This window comes from Pseudorasbora parva, chromosome 13, assembly GCF_024679245.1.
Source record: "Pseudorasbora parva isolate DD20220531a chromosome 13, ASM2467924v1, whole genome shotgun sequence".
Classification (NCBI taxonomy): Eukaryota; Metazoa; Chordata; class Actinopteri; order Cypriniformes; family Gobionidae; genus Pseudorasbora; species Pseudorasbora parva.
In genome coordinates this window covers 5,413,139-5,432,429 of record NC_090184.1, presented here as the reverse complement: position 1 = coordinate 5,432,429, position 19,291 = coordinate 5,413,139, and the positions used below count along the sequence as shown (strand labels likewise).

At 42.7% G+C, this 19,291-nt stretch overlaps 1 protein-coding gene across 3 annotated transcripts; it reads left to right on the top strand.

Annotated features, from left to right (window-relative positions):
• Positions 1-1,377: 1,377 nt before the first annotated feature.
• Positions 1,378-17,418, top strand: nkx3-1 (NK3 homeobox 1). Of its 3 annotated transcripts, XM_067412455.1 has the most exons (4): positions 4,250-4,291; positions 4,420-4,507; positions 16,126-16,469; positions 16,918-17,418. In XM_067412455.1, the coding sequence occupies exons 3-4, from the start codon at positions 16,343-16,345 to the stop codon at positions 17,349-17,351; spliced, it is 561 nt and encodes a 186-aa protein (XP_067268556.1). In that variant the 5' UTR covers positions 4,250-4,291; positions 4,420-4,507; positions 16,126-16,342; the 3' UTR covers positions 17,352-17,418. The 3 variants fall into 3 exon arrangements, with proteins under 3 accessions (XP_067268557.1, XP_067268556.1, XP_067268555.1); XM_067412456.1 differs by lacking the exons at positions 4,250-4,291; positions 16,126-16,469 and adding an exon at positions 1,378-1,436; XM_067412454.1 differs by having other exon boundaries at positions 4,258-4,507.
• The last annotated feature ends 1,873 nt before the right edge of the window (positions 17,419-19,291 follow it).

Sequence of the window (19,291 nt, the reverse complement as noted above, 5' to 3'; positions counted from 1 at the left end):
ACACTAGAAATGGTTGTGTGTGAAAATCCCAGTAACTGAGCAGATTGTGAAATACTCAGACCGGCCCTTCTGGCACCAACAACCATGCCTCGCTCAAAATTGCTTAAATCACCTTTCTTTCCCATTCTGACATTCAGTTTGGAGTTCAGGAGATTGTCTTGACCAGGACCACACCCCTAAATGCATTGAAGCAACTGCCATGTGATTGGTTGATTAAATAATTGCATTAATGAGAAATTTAACAGTTGTTCCTAATAATCTTTTAGGTGTATATATATATATATATATATATTCCTGTTGAATATAACTCTACACCCTTGCCTCATTTAGTAAACATGGATCAAAGAATATGCGAATTAACCCCGCCTCAACACACTCACACAGGCTCCACTACAAGTCCATGTATCAGAATGGCTGTCAGTCACCAGTGTACTCTACTTCAGAATCACAGATTCTATGTCTTGGAGTATAGCCTTAAATAAGAATTTTTACAGGAAAATGTCATCTGATCAAGTAAGTTACATGTTCATTTTTGGGAACAAAACATTACAATAAATCACACTTCCAACGGAAGATCTCTCATATAACATCAAACCGGGCAAATTATTTGTATTGTTATACTTTGTTCTCAAATTGCTAATGTTGACAGCATTAGCATTGCATGACTGTGTGTATTTAGTGTGTATTAGCATTACTTCTAGATTTCAATTTCTCTCAAATCTAATCTTTTGCTTTTGAATACAGGTGAATCTCCAGTTGTCACTGATGATTGTCGTTTGAACCTTTCTGGATTACAATCCACCCTCAAAATGATATGTTTATTATTCCAGCTGCTGTGAGAAATGGATATAAATGATCCTGTGAAGAACATGCTCTTCACGTGCGTTACTACTACTAGCCGGACACTTTATGCTGACATGATGTAATACAGCAAAGAAATGTTTGAATTTCACGTGGAAATCAACCAGTACCACTCAAATGATAACACATTATTACAAGCTTACCGTTGTGATTCGGGCTAAGGTAAGGAGATCGTTTGGAACACTGGCTTCTTGTGTATTTGCTCAAAAATTGATTCTGGCTCATTTTTAACCAAAAAAAGTTACAGACTGCAGCTTTAAGGAGAAAATACTCCGCAATGGCGTTGACTGATGAATTTGCACATGGTTTGTATTAAAGGTGCTATGTAAGAATGACAGTGTGTATTTGAAATGGGTACAGTTGAAACGGGCAGTCCCAAATTCAAAATATAATTTGCCCCGTCCCCGTCCCCGTCCCCGTCCCCGTCCCCGTCCCCGTCCCCGTCCCCGTCCCCGTCCCCGTCCCCGTCCCCGTCCCCGTCCCCGTCCCCTCCTCAGACTCGACTCTCAGGTTGCCCGTTTGAGGACACACAACAGGAACGAGCGCAATTGACAATGGAATGCGAAGAGACTTACGTAAGTTGATTAGTGGATTTATCCGCGTTTTAACATGCTTCCGTTCATAGAGATTTGTAAATGGATGCTGAGGCTTTTTAGGTCGGTCTCTGTGATCTCTGATCCAGTTTGTTTGCATGTGAGAATTACAGCGTATTGCTGCCATGCAAACAAACTGGGAAGAGAGAAATGAGTTTGTGAACTCATGTATCCTGAATATCTGCAAACATTGGATGTTATGTTTTAGTAGAGTCACAAACTTACATACAGCACCTTCAAAGCATATTAAAAACACCACACAGACGTATAAACAACACTGAAAACTTGATTTCACCACAGGGGGTGCTTAAACATATTTTTGTCTTAGCGTGAAGAACATTTGACCTTTTCTTGCAATAAGAACCTTTTGTACGATGGAAAAGGTTCAATAGATTAGATTAACCTTTTATTTTTAAGATCTTTTGTTATAAGCTTGAAAAGATGACATGAATAAACTAAAGTGGAACTGCATCTGAATGTTAAATCACTAACAATAGGAATGTGAAAAACACCAAGGCCTCTGAATCTGCTGCTGGAACTTGTTGGAGCACACAGAAAGTTTCAGACAGGACCGGGAGAGTGGCAGCGTTTAAACAGAGACAGACTCAAAATGCGAGATTAACCAGAGCTCTACAGAACATCATCTGAGGCAGACACTGACTGGGCTTTTATTGCATCGGAAGAGATGTTTTGGACATTTTGTCAGTATAAAGACTAGACAGAGAGAGAAAAAGACTCGCAAGCTCCCTAACAATGCTTACGCCACACATCTGTCCACACTTAAGAGACATCACTCAACTGTCTCCATACATAAACACACTCATGTCCCCTGGCAAGACGCACTCAAACTGAATGGAATACCGGCAAAACTGCATTTTTAACAATCTCAATGTCAAAAAATGCATTCCCTCTTCTTTGCTTTTCATATTTAAGCCACAAGCCATGACTACCTTCAGCGTCAATGCCATCATCCCGCCATCAAAGGTACAAAAAATTGGCCCGACAGAATTTGAATTTGAAAAGATCTCTCTGAATTACTTGCTATTTGCAGTCGCCTATACAGAGTACACCCACATCCTGTAAAAATGACCCCAGTGGGGCTTTTATTGTGCAGAAGGTGAAGTGTACTGAATGAGTCTGGTGTTTGTGGAGAAGGGTTTGATCCAGTGGATCATTGGCTGCTGAGTGAGGGTTCTTTGATGCCTCAGTCCAGAGCAAACTGTGTAGACATTATATCACCTTGACTGCTTCTTAAAGGGAAAGAGTAATTAATTTGGAGTAGAAGAGATGTCCTCACCTTTCTGGCACACCATACCTCCTTTTGTTATCTCCCTTAAGTCCATCTAATTGTGAACAAGTGTCTCAAGCTAATCCACTCTGCTTGTCTGTGTGATCGAGTGATTACTATTTCTCTGGGTCACAACGAAAGCCACACAGATGGGTCACTGTCACACCTTTTTACATCAATATTACGTCCAACACTAACTCAAGCCACAAAAACTATCATTGCTCCACGTCAGGGCTCACGTAAGAGTTCTGTCTTCCCAGGTGATAAAGAAATGTACTTATTACAGAAAATAATACTTTTTAAAGAAAATATCTTAAGGTGCAGTAAGCGATTTCTTAAAACACTGTTGAAAGTGGATGGGACTGAGATGCAGAACACACTTGCAGCCAATCAGCAGTAGGGGGCATGTCCACTCATGATGGGGAATGAGATAGTGAGCCAATCAGCAGTAGGGGGCGTGTCCACTCATAATGGGGAGGGGAGAGAGTGAGCCAATCAGCAGTAGGGGGCATGTCCACTCATGATGGGGGAGGAGAGAGTGAGCCAATCAGCAGTAGGGGGCGTGTCCACTCATAATGGAGAGGAGAGAGAGTGAGCCAATCAGCAGTAGGGGGCGTGTCCACTCATGATGGGGGAGGAGAGAGATTGAGCCGATCAGCAGTAGGGGGCATGTCCACTCATGATGGGGGAGGAGAGAGTGAGCCAATCAGCAGTAGGGGGCGTGTCCACCCATGATGGGGGAGGAGAGAGATTGAGCCGATCAGCAGTAGGGGGCGTGTCCACTCATAATGGGGAGGGGAGAGAGTGAGCCAATCAGCAGTAGGGGGCGTGTCCACTCATGATGGGGGAGGAGAGAGATTGAGCCGATCAGCAGTAGGGGGCGTGTCCACTCATAATGGGGAGGGGAGAGAGTGAGCCAATCAGCAGTAGGGGGCGTGTCCACTCATGATGGGGGAGGAGAGAGATTGAGCTGATCAGCAGTAGGGGGCGTGTCCACTCATGATGAGGGAGGAGAGAGTGAGCCAATCAGCAGTAGGGGGCGTTTCCACTCATGATGGGGAATGAGATAGTAAGCCAATCAGCAGTAGGGGGCATGTCCATTCATAATGGGGAGGGGAGAGAGTGAGCCAATCAGCAGTAGGGGGCGTGTCCACTCATGATGGGGAATGAGAGAGTGAGCCAATCATATTGTTAATTTCGTCAGACAAGAGATGAAATATGTTCGTCAACGACCTTTTTTTCCATAACTAAGACGAAGATGATGACGAGACTGCACCAATGTCCAAAAACACTGACTAAGACTAAATTAACATAGCATTATTGTTGACGAAAAAGGACGAGACTAAAATGTTTAGCATAAAATAAAAACTACGAAAAAATCTCTCTTCATTTTCGTCAACAATCCTCTCTACTTTTTCATCTCAGACTTCTGTCGCTGCCATCCTGTGGCTGCAACACGAAACTACATGAAGCAACAGTTGGCAACTGTCGCGCATTTTGCGTGAGGCACACGCTTTCAGGCACTGGCTCACGCTCTCACTCTGACCAAGTAATCTCACGCCAAATTTGTAAAGGTTTAATACGAACTTCAAACAATAGTGTTCTGGCGCACTTAATGTGGCATAACAGTTAAAGCCAGAGTCTTTGAATAACAGAGTTGCGTTCATCTTTCTGCAGCGCACGCGGTCACGGACCTTTCCACACACAAACCATCAGAGACAACTCACAAACTCACAAACCAAGAGACAACAGCTTCACTATACAGGTAAACAGTACAGCAATGAACATTTTGAGGAGATATTTCGGTAGTAAAAACTATTTGTGCAATAATATGGTCTATTAATGAGCACTTAAAATAATTTTCTTTTCTAAAATATTTATATTATAGTGTAGGCGTACTGATTAAGGTTAAAATAGAGAATTCCAATGCAAAGAGGCAAATTTAGAGTCATTTTGTGGCTTGAAATGTAATAACTTTCATTTGTAATACCATGGTTTACCCACTTGGTTCCTATGGCTCTTTTATATATATATATATATATATATATATATATATATATATATATATATATATATATATATATATATATATATATATATATATATATATATATATATATATATGTGTGTGTGTGTGTGTGTGTGTGTGTGTGTGTGTGTGTGTGTCAAGTGTTTCATTCAACAAAAATCATTCATCAAGTGTGTTTTGTCTGGTAATTATAACATTTAACCAATATTTGAGAAGTGTGAAACATTATGTGACTGAAATGGTATTAGAAATAATCTCAGAAATAATTTATGTAAAAAATAACTAAAATGTTTTAACTAAAACTTGACTAAGAAATATTGAGTTTTCTTTTGACTAAAACTAGACTAAAATGACAAGACTTTTAGTCGACTAAAACGTGACTAAATAAAAAAGACATGTGAATGACTAAATATGACTAAAACTAACAAGGACATTTAGCTCAAGATTAAGGCTGCGTCCGAAACCTGGAAAATGCTGCCTTCAGAGGACACATTTCAAGGCAGGAAGGCATCGAGCCATGTCCGAATCTAATGTTTGCTCTACTTCCTTTCTCCTGAGATACCTTCATCTGATCGATTTTTGAAGGCATCATTCATGTGTCCTTCGCTGCCTTTGATATCCCACAATCCTGTGCTTTCCATTCAGTGACAGTTGATCTGGGGAAAAAAGATGGCGTCCAGAAGTTTCGTTTGCGGGTCAGTTAGTGTGTAAATGTACGTTTTTTTACCAACATATTACATTTCTGATATCATTTCTAGTGAGAAATTACTACTGTAGTAATTGAATATGTGTTTAGTTCTCACCAAAGATCTCTCTATTTAGCTGTAGATCATGAAACTGTTACTCTGCCATGAGATTCGATTAGCCACCAACTCACTAAAATGTAAAATATTTACATATTCCAATAGAATTGTGTTGGTCTTTTTGTTTCCAGTAGATACCAGAATTTCAGTTTTAAAAATAGAACCTAATACCGTTATACATAGCACAATGCTACCAAAAATAGTTAGAGCAAACCTGTCTGAAATGGCTAAACACTTCCCTTTTCTATTATAGACAGCATAGCTAAGTTCTTGTTAGAACATCTTGGTATAAGGATTTGTGAAGAAGGAGTAAAATATAGCTTAAATTCTTCCATCCATTAGTCAGGTTAAAGAAATCCCTACACTCGTCATAATATTATCACATCATGTTTGTTTAAAATCCCAGCTACAGTGGTTTATATGTGCCAAACACGACTGTAGAGCAGGCTCTTGCCTGAAGCTAAGCGCTGGATGTTTGTTCAGGGATCACCCCAGCAGGAATGAGGAGGTTCTGTCACTCAAGCTTTCACCCTGCTGTCTGTCTCTGTGGTTTATCTGCGTCTCAACTGCCAGCTTTTCTGCCCCAACCAGTCGTGTCGCATGCAAAAACATAAGTCTAGAGACTGAACCTCATCAAAGCCAAGTATTATCTCATGTTGCTATGACACGGGTGTTGATACACTCAACAGAGAAGGTTTGATTATCACTGAAAAGATGAGCTGTGTGACCCATATTAATAAAAACAAAACAAGAAAACTGCAAGGCAAGGGTGTTTAAAACAATTGGTCCTGAAAATCCATGATGTAATCACTCTGTTTAAATAATATAAATGAAAGTACTGTGTGAAAACCTACTTACAGAGCAGTCTTCTGCCCCCTCAGGGAAATGTGCTCCTTTAAGCTTTATGAAATGCTGTCATATGGCCCCCCCTGCTGTTTGAACGATCCAGTTACACTATTAGCATTTTTGCACTTCCTGTGCCATTGTCAAAAAAGTCAACAAGAACATCTTAATTTGAGTATTTATGCACTATTATGTTTTGTGTCTTCACACTGAAAATGTCTAAAAGAAAAAGTGCTTTTTAAATGGTTATCTGGATAGTGCACTTAATTAACTTTCGGTATGAATATGTTAGCCTTACTGTTATCTATAAGCTAGTGCGCTCCAAGATATAAGCATTTAAAACTTCAAGTCTCTCACTTCTGCCAATATGGATCAGTGATTTTGATGACATCACTCATCACTCACTTCAATTTCTCATCAGATTTTCTGTCCAATCAAATCCTCTCTAGAATCTGAAGCCCTGTCCCCTATATTATAAATGGTAATTTGTTAACACATTTACTATTTTCTACAAGGTGAATTGCACATAGTGCAATATATAGGGGATACTGAACAATTCAGACAGTGGGAATATGCTTTCCATTGGGGGGGGGGAGACTGGTTTCATGTTAGTCACACAAATCGCCGCAGCTCCGGTCCAGAGACACGACAGCACAGAGCGGATCATGTGATCGAGTCGGTCCACGGCGGATCATGAGATCGCGTCGGTCCAGAGTCTCGACAGCAAAGAGTGGATCATGTGATCGAGTCGGTCCAGAGTCTCGACAGCACAGAGTGGATCATGTGATCGAGTCGGTCCAGAGTCTCGACAGCACAGAGTGGATCATGTGATCGAGTCGGTCCAGAGTCTCGACAGCACAGAGTGGATCATGTGATCGAGTCGGTCCAGAGTCTCGACAGCACAGAGTGGATCATGTGATCGAGTCGGTCCAGAGTCTCGACAGCAAAGAGTGGATCATGTGATCGAGTCGGTCCAGAGTCTCGACAGCACAGAGTGGATCATGTGATCGAGTCGGTCCAGAGTCTCGACAGTACAGAGTGGATCATGTGATCGCGTCGGTCCAGAGTCTCAACAGCAAAGAGTGGATCATGTGATCGAGTCGGTCCACGGCGGATCATGAGATCGCGTCGGTCCAGAGTCTCGACAGCAAAGAGTGGATCATGTGATCGAGCCGGTCCAGAGTCTCGACAGCACAAAGCGGATCATGTGATCGAGTCGGCCCAGAGTCACGACAGCACAGAGCGGATCATGTGATCAAGCCGGTCCAGAGTCTCGACAGCACAGAGCGGATCATGTGATCGAGTCGGCCCAGAGTCATGACAGCACAGAGCGGATCATGTGATCGAATCGGTCCAGAGTCTCGACAGCACAGAGCGGCTCATGTGATCGAGTCGGTCCAGAGTCTCGATAGAACAGAGCGGATCATGTGATCGAGTCGGTCCAGAGTCTCGACGGCACAGAGCGGATCATGTGATCGAGTCGGTCCAGAGTCTCGACGACACAGAGCGGCTCATGTGATCGAGTCGGTCCAGAGACACGACAGCACAGAGCGGATCATGTGATCGAGTCGGTCCAGAGTCATGACAGCACAGAGCGGATCATGCGATCGAGTTCCTCCAGAGTCACGACAGCTCAGAGCGGATCATGTGATCGAGTCGGTCCAGAGACACAACAGCACAGAGCGGATCATGTGATCGAGTCGGTCCAGAGTCACGACAGCACAGAGCAGATCATGTGATCGAGTCGGTCCAGAGTCTCGACAGAACAGAGCGGATCATGTGATCGAGTCGGTCCAGAGTCTCGACAGAACAGAGCGGATCATGTGATCGAGTCGGTCCAGAGACACGACAGCACAGAGCGGATCATGTGATCGAGACGGTCCAGAGTCACGACAGCACAGAGCGGATCATGTGATCGAGACGGTCCAGAGTCATGACAGCACAGAGCGGATCATGTGATCGAGACGGTCCAGAGACACGACAGCACAGAGCGGATCATGTGATCGAGACGGTCCAGAGACACGACAACACAGAGCGGATCATGTGATCGAGACGGTCCAGAGTCATGACAGCACAGAGCGGATCATGTGATCGAGACGGTCCAGAGACACGACAGCACAGAGCGGATCATGTGATCGAGTCGGCCCAGAGTCACGACAGCACAGAGCGGATCATGTGATCGAGACGGTCCAGACTCACGACAGCACAGAGCGGATCATGTGATCGAGACGGTCCAGACTCACGACAGCACACAGCGGATCATGTGATCGAGACGGTCCAGAGTCACGACAGTACAGAGCGGATCATGTGATCGAGTCGGTCCAGAGTCATGACAGCACAGAGCGGATCATGTGATCGAGTCGGTCCAGAGTCACGACAGCATACAGCGGATCATGTGATCGAGTCGGGCCAGAGACACGACAGCACAGAGCGGATCATGTGATCGAGTCGGTCCAGAGTCACGACAGCACAGAGCGGATCATGTGATCGAGTCGGTCCAGGGTCACGACAGCACAGAGCGGATCATGTGATCGAGTCGGTCCAGGGTCACGACAGCACAGAGCGGATCATGTGATCGAGTCGGTCCAGAGTCTCGACAGCACAGAGCGGATCATGTGATCGAGTCGGTCCAGAGTCTCGACAGCACAGAGCAGATCATGTGATCGTGTCGGTCCAGAGTCTTGACAGCACAGAGTGGATCATGTGATCGAGTCGGTCCAGAGTCACGACAGCACAGAGAGGATCATGTGATCGAGTCGGTCCAGGGTCACGACAGCACAGAGCGGATCATGAGATCGAGTCGGTCTAGAGTCACGACAGCAAAGAGCGGATCATGTGATCGAGTCGGTCCAGAGTCTCGACAGCACAGAGCGGATCATTTGATCGAGTCGGTCCAGAGACACGACAGCACAATGCGGATCATGTGATCGAGTCGGCCCAGAGACACGACAGCAAAGAGCGGATCATGGGATCGAGTCGGTCCAGAGACACGACAGCACAAAGCGGATCATGTGATCGAGCCGGTCCAGAGTCACAGAGCGGATCATGAGATCGAGCCGGTCCAGAGTCTCGACAGCACAGAGCGGATCATGGGATCGAGTCGGTCCAGAGACACGACAGCACAAAGCGGATCATGTGATCGAGCCGGTCCAGAGTCACAGAGCGGATCATGAGATCGAGCCGGTCCAGAGTCTCGACAGCACAGAGCGGATCATGTGATCGAGTCGGTCCAGAGTCTCGACAGCACAGAGCGGATCATGTGATCGAGCCGGTCCAGAGTCACGAGAGCACAGAGCGGATCATGGGATCGAGTCGCTCCAGAGTCACGACAGCACAGAGCGGATCATGTGATCGAGCCGGTCCAGAGTCACGACAGCACAGAGCGGATCATGAGATCGAGCCGGTCCAGAGTCTCGACAGCACAGAGCGGATCATGTGATCGAGTCGGTCCAGAGTCTCGACAGCACAGAGCGGATCATGTGATCGAGTCTGTCCAGAGTCACGACAGCACAGAGTGGATCATGTGATCGAGCCGGTCCAGAGACACGACAGCACAGAGCGGATCATGTGATCGAGTCTGTCCAGAGTCACGATAGCACAGAGAGGATCATGAGATCGAGACGGTCCAGAGACACGACAGCACAGAGCGGATCATGTGATCGAGACGGTCCAGAGACACGACAGCACAGAGCGGATCATGTGATCGAGACGGTCCAGAGTCATGACAGCACAGAGCGGATCATGTGATCGAGACGGTCCAGAGACACGACAGCACAGAGCGGATCATGTGATCGAGTCGGTCCAGAGTCACGACAGCACAGAGCGGATCATGTGATCGAGACGGTCCAGAGTCACGACAGCACAGAGAGGATCATGTGATCGAGTCGGTCCAGGGTCACGACAGCACAGAGCAGATCATGTGATCGAGACGGTCCAGAGTCACGACAGCACAGAGAGGATCATGTGATCGAGTCGGTCCAGGGTCACGACAGCACAGAGCAGATCATGTGATCGAGTCCGTCCAGAGTCACGACAGCACAGAGCGGATCATGAGATTGAGTCGGTCTAGAGTCACGACAGAACAGAGCGGATCATGTGATCGAGTCGGTCCAGAGTCTCGACAGCAAAGAGCGGATCATGTGATCGAGTCGGTACAGAGTCACGACAGCACAGAGCGGATCATGTGATCAAGCCGGTCCAGAGACACGACAGCACAGAGCGGATCATTTGATCGAGTCGGTCCAGAGACACGACAGCACAATGCGGATCATGTGATCGAGTCGGCCCAGAGACACGACAGCACAGAGCGGATCATGGGATCGAGTCGGTCCAGAGACACGACAGCACAAAGCGGATCATGTGATCGAGCCGGTCCAGAGTCACAGAGCGGATCATGAGATCGAGCCGGTCCAGAGTCTCGACAGCACAGAGCGGATCATGTGATCGAGCCGGTCCAGAGTCTCGACAGCACAGAGCGGATCATGTGATCGAGCCGGTCCAGAGTCACGACAGCACAGAGCGGATCATGAGATCGAGCCGGTCCAGAGTCACGACAGCACAGAGCGGATCATGAGATCGAGCCGGTCCAGAGTCTCGACAGCACAGAGCGGATCATGTGATCGAGCCGGTCCAGAGTCACGACAGCACAGAGCGGATCATGAGATCGAGCCGGTCCAGAGTCTCGACAGCACAGAGCGGATCATGTGATCGAGCCGGTCCAGAGTCACGAGAGCACAGAGCGGATCATGGGATCGAGTCGCTCCAGAGTCACGACAGCACAGAGCGGATCATGTGATCGAGCCGGTCCAGAGTCACGACAGCACAGAGCGGATCATGAGATCGAGTCGGTCCAGAGTCTCGACAGCACAGAGCGGATCATGTGATCGAGTCGGTCCAGAGTCACGACAGCACAGAGTGGATCATGTGATCGAGCCGGTCCAGAGTCACGATAGCACAGAGCGGATCATGAGATCGAGCCGGTCCAGAGTCTCGACAGCACAGAGCGGATCATGTGATCGAGTCGGTCCAGAGTCACGACGGCACAGAGCGGATCATGTGATCGAGTCGGTCCAGAGTCTCGACAGCACAGAGCGGATCATGTGATCGAGCAGGTCCAGAGTCACGACAGCACAGAGCGGATCATGTGATCGAGTCGGTCCAGAGTCACGAGAGCACAGAGCGGATCATGTGATCGAGTCGGTCCAGAGACACGACAGCACAGTGCGGATCATGTGATCGAGTCGGTCCAGAGACACGACAGCACAGAGCGGATCATGTGATCAAGTCGGTCCAGAGTCTCGACAGCACAGAGCGGATCATGTGATCGAGTCGGTCCAGAGACACGACAGCACAGAGCGGATCATGTGATCGAGTCGGTCCAGAGTCTCGACAGCACAGAGCGGATCATGTGATCGAGTCGGTCCAGAGTCTCGACAGCACAGAGCGGATCATGTGATCGAGCAGGTCCAGAGTCACGACAGCACAGAGCGGATCATGTGATCGAGTCGGTCCAGAGTCACGAGAGCACAGAGCGGATCATGTGATCGAGTCGGTCCAGAGACACGACAGCACAGAGCGGATCATGTGATCGAGACGGTCCAGAGTCACGACAGCACAGAGCGGATCATGAGATCAAGCCGGTCCAGAGTCTCGACAGCACAGAGCGGATCATGTGATCGAGTCGGTCCAGAGTCACGACATTATGTGGAACGTCCCCCTAAAGTCATTCAAGGAACCTTGAACTGCAGCAGTTTCATAACCAAAAGGGGACATTTTAGGAACATCCCTAATGTTCTGTATTGGTTCAGGATTTTCTGCACCTTTCGAGAACTTTTATAGAACAAGGTAACAAGAACATCCCCTCCTATTTGGAAATGTACTGTGAGAATATAAAGACATTTTCCATATTGATTTTTCATATGTGTTTAACCCCTAATTTGAATCACAAATTGCCTAACTAAAGCCAAATGGGTTAGCTAGTACCTTTTCCATTTTTCTCTTACAGTTATAGTTGTCGCTACATTGATGGAAGACCTGATGGAAAATATATATATATATAAAAATAAAAATCACGATTTACATTTACATTATTTTAAGACTTTGATCACTGATCTACACAAAGAACTACAGACCTGCACGTGCAAGCTTTTTCCCTGTCGCTGACAAGTTTCTAAGACTTCATTACTTCATATGTGAGTGTGAGCCAACACAAACTAGACCCTAGTCAAAACTGAAATCTAACCTGAAGGCAGGTATTAGTGAAGACATGTCCTTTCTAAAATAGTATCATCGGCAGCTGGGGTCATTTTTTTATTTTTAAGTTTGTCTAATACAGTTACCATGATACACTTCCAAAACACAGGAAGTGTATTATTAGTATCATCAAACGCAAACCACTATAGTTTTCTTACACTAAATAGTACTCCAAAAAAGGCATCCTAAATTTTAACTAAAAGTATATTTGTATGGAATAGTGACATTTGGGATTTAGAATGAAAAGAGAATTTGAGGCCACAAGAGGGCACCATTTTACAAACTTATTTACATCTCTATTTGACAACAACTAAAGTGTCCAAATGAGTCAAAAGTGACAGTAAAGACCATTTAAATTATTTTGAACTTTTTATTAATCAATGAATCCTAGGGAACAGTGTATTATGGTTGAAAAGATATATATTGAGCAGTTTTTAACATTGATGAAATCAAATGTTTTTTGAGCAAATTCATCCTATTAGAATGATTTCTGAAGGATCATGTGACACTGAAGACTGGAGTAATGATGCTGAACATTCAGCTTTGATCACAATAGTTATTTAACATTGAAATAATATTTTACAATATTAATGCTTTATTGTATTTTTTAATTTTTTATCAAATAAATCCTTCTTTGGTGAGGACTACATTCAAATATTGACCCCAAACGTTTTAATGTTAGTGTACTTATATGTACGTTATGTGCTAAAAAAAACTTTGATGCCACCCAACAACGGATGACAGTAAGAGTTCACATAGCAAGTATGACATATGTCTTCCTGTCGACAGGGTCAGATTCTAACAAGCCCACATCTGGCCCAAAACAAGCAAACGGTGCAACTCATCTCTTCCACATTGTGTTAGCGTAAGGACAAGAGGTCAGGAGAGAAACCAGGAGTTGCATTACACAAGCCGCAAGAAATGCTCATCCAATTACTACTGCTTGTTTTGTATGGCCAAAGCATGACATAGTCTCTGAATCTCGCAGTGTAAATAAGGAAATGAATATGTGTTTGTGCAATTAAGATAGGCATCAAAAGATAAACAAAACAGGAAAACTTGATCAAAGAAGTAGAGAATAAAGATGAGCAATGCAGGTAGTCTAGTGTGTGTGTGTGTGTGTGTGTGTGTGTGTGTGTGTGTGTGTGTGTGTGTGTGTGTGTGTGTGTGTGTGTGTGTGTGTGTGTGTGTGTGTGTGTGTGTGTGTAACAGACAGCAAGATTGTGTGTGTGTGTAACAGACAGCAAGATTATTCAAGGTGAGCACTATCATGAAAAACATCTAAAATACAAAGTTTACATGACAACAGCTAAAATGAGGTAAACCTTCAAAAATCCTTAAGCTTTTCTCCTTTTCAGAAATATAATCCCCCACAAGAGCACCTTTAATGATCACTAAAAACATTTTAAGATCGCTAAAATAAAAAATGTAATGATATATATACGTATATTAGTAATAAAGTATTTTAAAAAATAAATAAGAATAATAAATATAAGTGTATTTTAATTACTTTATTATATTTATTATTATTATTATTTATATATACGTATTATTTATATATATATATATATATATAAAGTAATTAAAATACACTTATATTTATTATTATTATTTTAATTACTTTATTATTAATATATGTGTTTATTGGTTTAAAGCACCCTTTCTATAAAAAATATATTATACATTCTATAAATATCCTAATATCCTATTATACACAGAAATGTGTGTGTGTGTGTGTGTGTGTGTGTGTGTGTGTGTGTGTGTGTGTGTGTGTGTGTGTGTGTGTGTGTGTGTGTGTGTGTGTGTGTGTCTGTGTCTGTGTCTGTGTATACATACATATATTCAAAATGTATATATGTATGTATGTACAGTATAGATAGATAGATAGATAGATAGATAGATAGATAGATAGATAGATAGATAGATAGATAGATAGATAGATAGATAGATAGATAGATAGATAGATAGATAGATTAGGGTGTAATATATGCACATTATCCTTTAATTATCTTAAACAATATAATTATATTTGTTATAGAGCACATTTATATTTAATATATCCATATATCAATGGCAGTGGATGCTATTGCCACTCACTATAGGCATAGACTTGCTAGTTAAGTGTGTTAACTATGGACAGGAGTATTATCGTGGGAGGTCATGCCGGTGGACAATAGTACCGTTTGTCAGGCTCAGCTTTTGTGTTATTCCAAGCAGACTCCCCGCTCTCCTGGGGCCAGTGCGTCCTCTTTCCCCGTCCTGCTCTCTCCCCCTTTACTCCATCTCTTTCTCTGTCCGTGTTTCTTCTTCTCTCCCCTCTGCCCAAGACTATGGGGTCACACAGAAGCACGGGGGCACAACAAACAAACAGCCTTACAGCAACGTGTGGGTCAGGAGAAGGAGCCGAGACCAAATATGTTGAAGTCATTAGCTCCATGGGGAGGGCCACCCACTCTGACCCTGCCTGTCCGTGGATCCTCCTCTTGCTTATGAACACATTCCCCGGTGCCCTGGACCTTAGGGCTTACCCCAGCCTGACATTCAGGGATGATAGGAGACTAATACTGATATCTTGTTACACAATAAATCTCACTAAATTCTCAACTGACTGAGAGTGAGGAGCAGAGCGGCTCAGTGTAACAGTAATAAATAAGGTCTCTCTGTGGCGTTTATTAAACAGGGATATTTTTTTTCTTATATGTTTAAAGGGGAATTTTAAATAAACATAGAATATCAGTAACACTTTATTTTAAGGTGACATAGTTACACATTAATGTACTTAACATATGTAAAATATTCATAATTGCATATAGCTTACTAACCCATAACCAGTAGGCTACATGTAGTTAATAAATATTACTAATTGGTTTAATGTAACTATATCTCCTTAAAATAGTGTTACTGACTTAAGACATAAACATTTTAATAAATAAAAAAAACGAATTACAAAATGCAATACAATGAAACTATGAAATGAGTAGGAACAAAAAAAACAGTACTATTGTAAAATATTATTACAATGTAATATAATATTTTTTTATTTTAATATATTTTAAAATATATTTTATTTCTGTGACTAAAGCTGAATTTTCAGGTGTCAAATGATCCTTCAGAAATTATTCTAATTTTTTCTAATATGCTGATTGAGCTGTTATTATCAGTGGTGGAAACAGGTGTGATACTGTAATACTTTTTTCAGGACTCATTGATTAATAAAAAAATAAATAAAAAGTATTTATTTTATTGTTAAAGTATTAAGCATTTATTTAAAATATAAATATTTTGTAACAGAATGTTTTGTTTTGTATAGCCTAATGTTTTTTTTTCTATTGTAATTTACTTTAATATATTAAATTGTAGTTGAGGAGGACTGCTGAAAAAAGAGCATTATAAATAAGATATCTATGCCACCGTGTAAAGAATGGACTGAGACTTGTGTCTGGTGGTGTTTGACAGAGCGATGGTCCACGCAGACGCGTCTGTTTTAGCCATCAAGGAGCTTGAGGCGATGACGTCAGCACGGGGCGCTCCTCCAATAGTAGAAAAGACAACAGCACTCACGCGCTATTCAGAGTCAAGCAGTCGAGCTGGAGAGTGAAAGTGCAAATTACTAACCAGGAGGAAGACGCGTTATCCTTGACCTTTATCAGGAATTTGGCGACATAGGCTATAGATGGCGGATTCAAGCAAGCAGTTGACATCGTTTTTCATAGAAGACATTTTATCCTTAAAAGAGGATAAAAAAGATGACTTCTGCTTTGCTGAGAGCGACAGACCCGACAGCGCAGATAAACGAACAGGTATTGCACTTTAGTTGCAGGAGTTTACCGTTTCTGTATCCATTTCTATATGTTTGATTATTAGTTACTTTAATAGTTAGTTGAGATCAGGCAGTTTGCATGTCCTCACTCTAAAAAAAGTTGTTTCATCGGTCAAATATTAAACCGTTGGTAGCATTTTTTAAATTAGGCTACATGTTGGTTTACATTTTTGAATCCCAATTTAAACACAACGGTTGGGTCTGTCCATAGGCTATTTGACCGTTGAAACAACACAACATTTGTTTAGAGTGAGGCTACAAATGATATATATATTAGCCTATTACATCTAAATTATTATGCAGCTATTGGTATTTATGTAACGTTTAGGTAAACTAAACATGTGAATTGTATGTAGCGTAGCCTACTGAAGACCAGTTTTCCAGTGAGAAAGTAAGTTTAACGTCCTATCTTGTACTTTCTTTGGCAGATTCGGCGGATATCTCGGTTTGTTTGAACTCTGAGGATAAAACAACGTCGTCGACAGAGATGACGGGCGGTGGCGTGAAAAAGAAGCGCTCGCGCGCCGCCTTCACGCACCTGCAGGTGTTGGAGCTCGAGAAGAAGTTCAGCCATCAGCGATACCTGAGCGCGCCCGAGCGCGCGCACCTCGCGAGCGCACTACACCTGACGGAGACTCAGGTGAAAATCTGGTTCCAGAACAGGAGATATAAAACCAAACGGAGGCAGTTAACCACAGAGCACAGCAAGGAATACTTTCAGAAATCCGACGCGACCGCCATGGCTGCTACAGAGGAGGACTTTTTCAGAGCGTCACTTTTAGCGACAGTCTACAAATCCTGTCAGTATCGGCCTTACGTGTATGACTTTCACGGACTGAGAGCATGGAGACCAGCACTGTGATAACAGGGATGTTAACCTGGACTTTGGGAATGTTCTCAGATTATTGTGAATAATAATAATAATAGTATTCTTTATTATGGTGTTTTTTTTATTGTGTACAGCTTTGTATTCTGTGTAATAAAAAATATTTTTTTCAAACTCCAGTGGTAAATCTCCATTCATCCCCACTCCATCTAGACCACTTATTTCCATTTGTAAAATTAATTTAAGAAGTCCAGCTTCCATCATGGACATAAAGCCAAATATTAAACTACCTTTATCTGGCATTTGATTTATCTCGAGTAAATAGCCTATTATGTAACATGTTGAAATGCATATTTCTCTTATCTGGCTAAACGGATAGCATACTTTTATAACGAACTGACTTTTTTATTTCTTTCAAAAGACTGAGGAATTACGAGAATATGGATCTAATAGTAAAGAATTATATTCAAGAAAACTCTTTTATCGTCCACTGATTTGCCAAAGTGTAAAATAGTTGTAAATTTGCTTGACGATGTGTTGCAAGGTCATACACATGGCCGTAATTACATTAATGTCCATTTTTCAGTGTATTATAGCCCACTGTAGCTCTTAAGTGTTTCTTTCTTTGAACTTCTTGGACAGTGAAAGTTTTCTTATTCATCCAAATCTCGAAATCATAACACTTAATATAAGAACTAATTCCTAAATGCTGTCCATTGTTTACCAAGGACTGCAATTATTCCTCAGCCTGAACGCTTGCCGTTCACAAGCCATACCAGCTGATAAATCAAGAGAAGGAATCTTTTGTAAAGCATGCGGGCCTGCTCAACATAGAAGTTTAACATTGCTACAAGAGATAGGCATCTCAAGCCCCTATCCTTTTCCAATTCAACTTAAGTTGACTTCACCAGAGCAATGGCTTTAACCGCCTGAACCGAAGGTGGTCTGTTGTCTGAGGGATACAGGTAGGCTTCTCCAGGAAAGATGACATGATTAAGTGATGGCCTAATCAGTGAGTCATGAGAACAGTTTTGAAAAGGGCTCTGAGTCTGAGAGGATCTCCTAAACTGAATGTTAAACTGATACATGTAAGCTCTTTTTGGTGTACACACAAAAATCCCTACATTCTGTCAATATGTCTGCAATAGTTTTTCTTCAGGAAGTAGCTGCCATAGGTCATCAATCATCTGTCTTTAAAGAGCTCTCAGGCATAACCAGAGCTCTTTAGCTATTCTACAAAGGCATGTCTCAGTAAGTGTATGGTTTACATGAATAGCAATAGGAAGTGTTTTTACAGGGCTGTTAACATTAGGTATGTTTGGGCTCCAGAACATCAAAAACTTAATAGTTTTGACTGTGAGTTCATTTGAATGTAAACTTAAACTATGTATCTTATATACATTAAATGTAAAACTACACTCACCGGTTATACAGTCTTGCTCAAAAATGTACACACCCTTTGCCAGAAATGTGAATAATTTTACCAAAATAGGAAGGATCATAAAAAAATGCATGTAATGTTTTTATGTGTACTGTCTTGAATAAGATATTTTACATAAAAGATGTTTACATATAGTGTACAAGGAAAGACTATGCGTTAAATTTGAAGATCAAGGTAAATTGTAGATGTTTTTCTTCCTGGGAAACATGCAAATGTATTCCTGTTCAAAAGTTTTCACCCCCTGGCTCCAAATGCATCGTGTTTCCTTCATCACAGCATCAGTGAATGTTTGAACCTTTTAGTTGTGTTTGAGTCTCTCAAGTTTCCTCAGTGTGAAAAGATGGATCTCAAAATCATATAGTCACTGCGGGAAAGGGTTCAAATGTGCAAAAGATGCTGGAAAACTGAGGAGTTTGCAAGACCTGGAGGAATTTTTGAAGAACGTTGATGGGCAAAACATACAAATACTTAATTGTCTTAACCCCAAATAAGCTCAATTTAGCCGAATATAGCATGAAAACCATCAAAGACAGAA

Coding starts and splice junctions, on each gene's coding strand:
- nkx3-1 (XM_067412455.1), top strand. CDS start 16,343: ATGGCGGATTCAAGCAAGCAGTTGACATCGTTTTTCATAGAAGACATT. Junction 16,470..16,917: donor CAGCGCAGATAAACGAACAG/GTATTGCACTTT, acceptor TTTCTTTGGCAG/ATTCGGCGGATATCTCGGTT.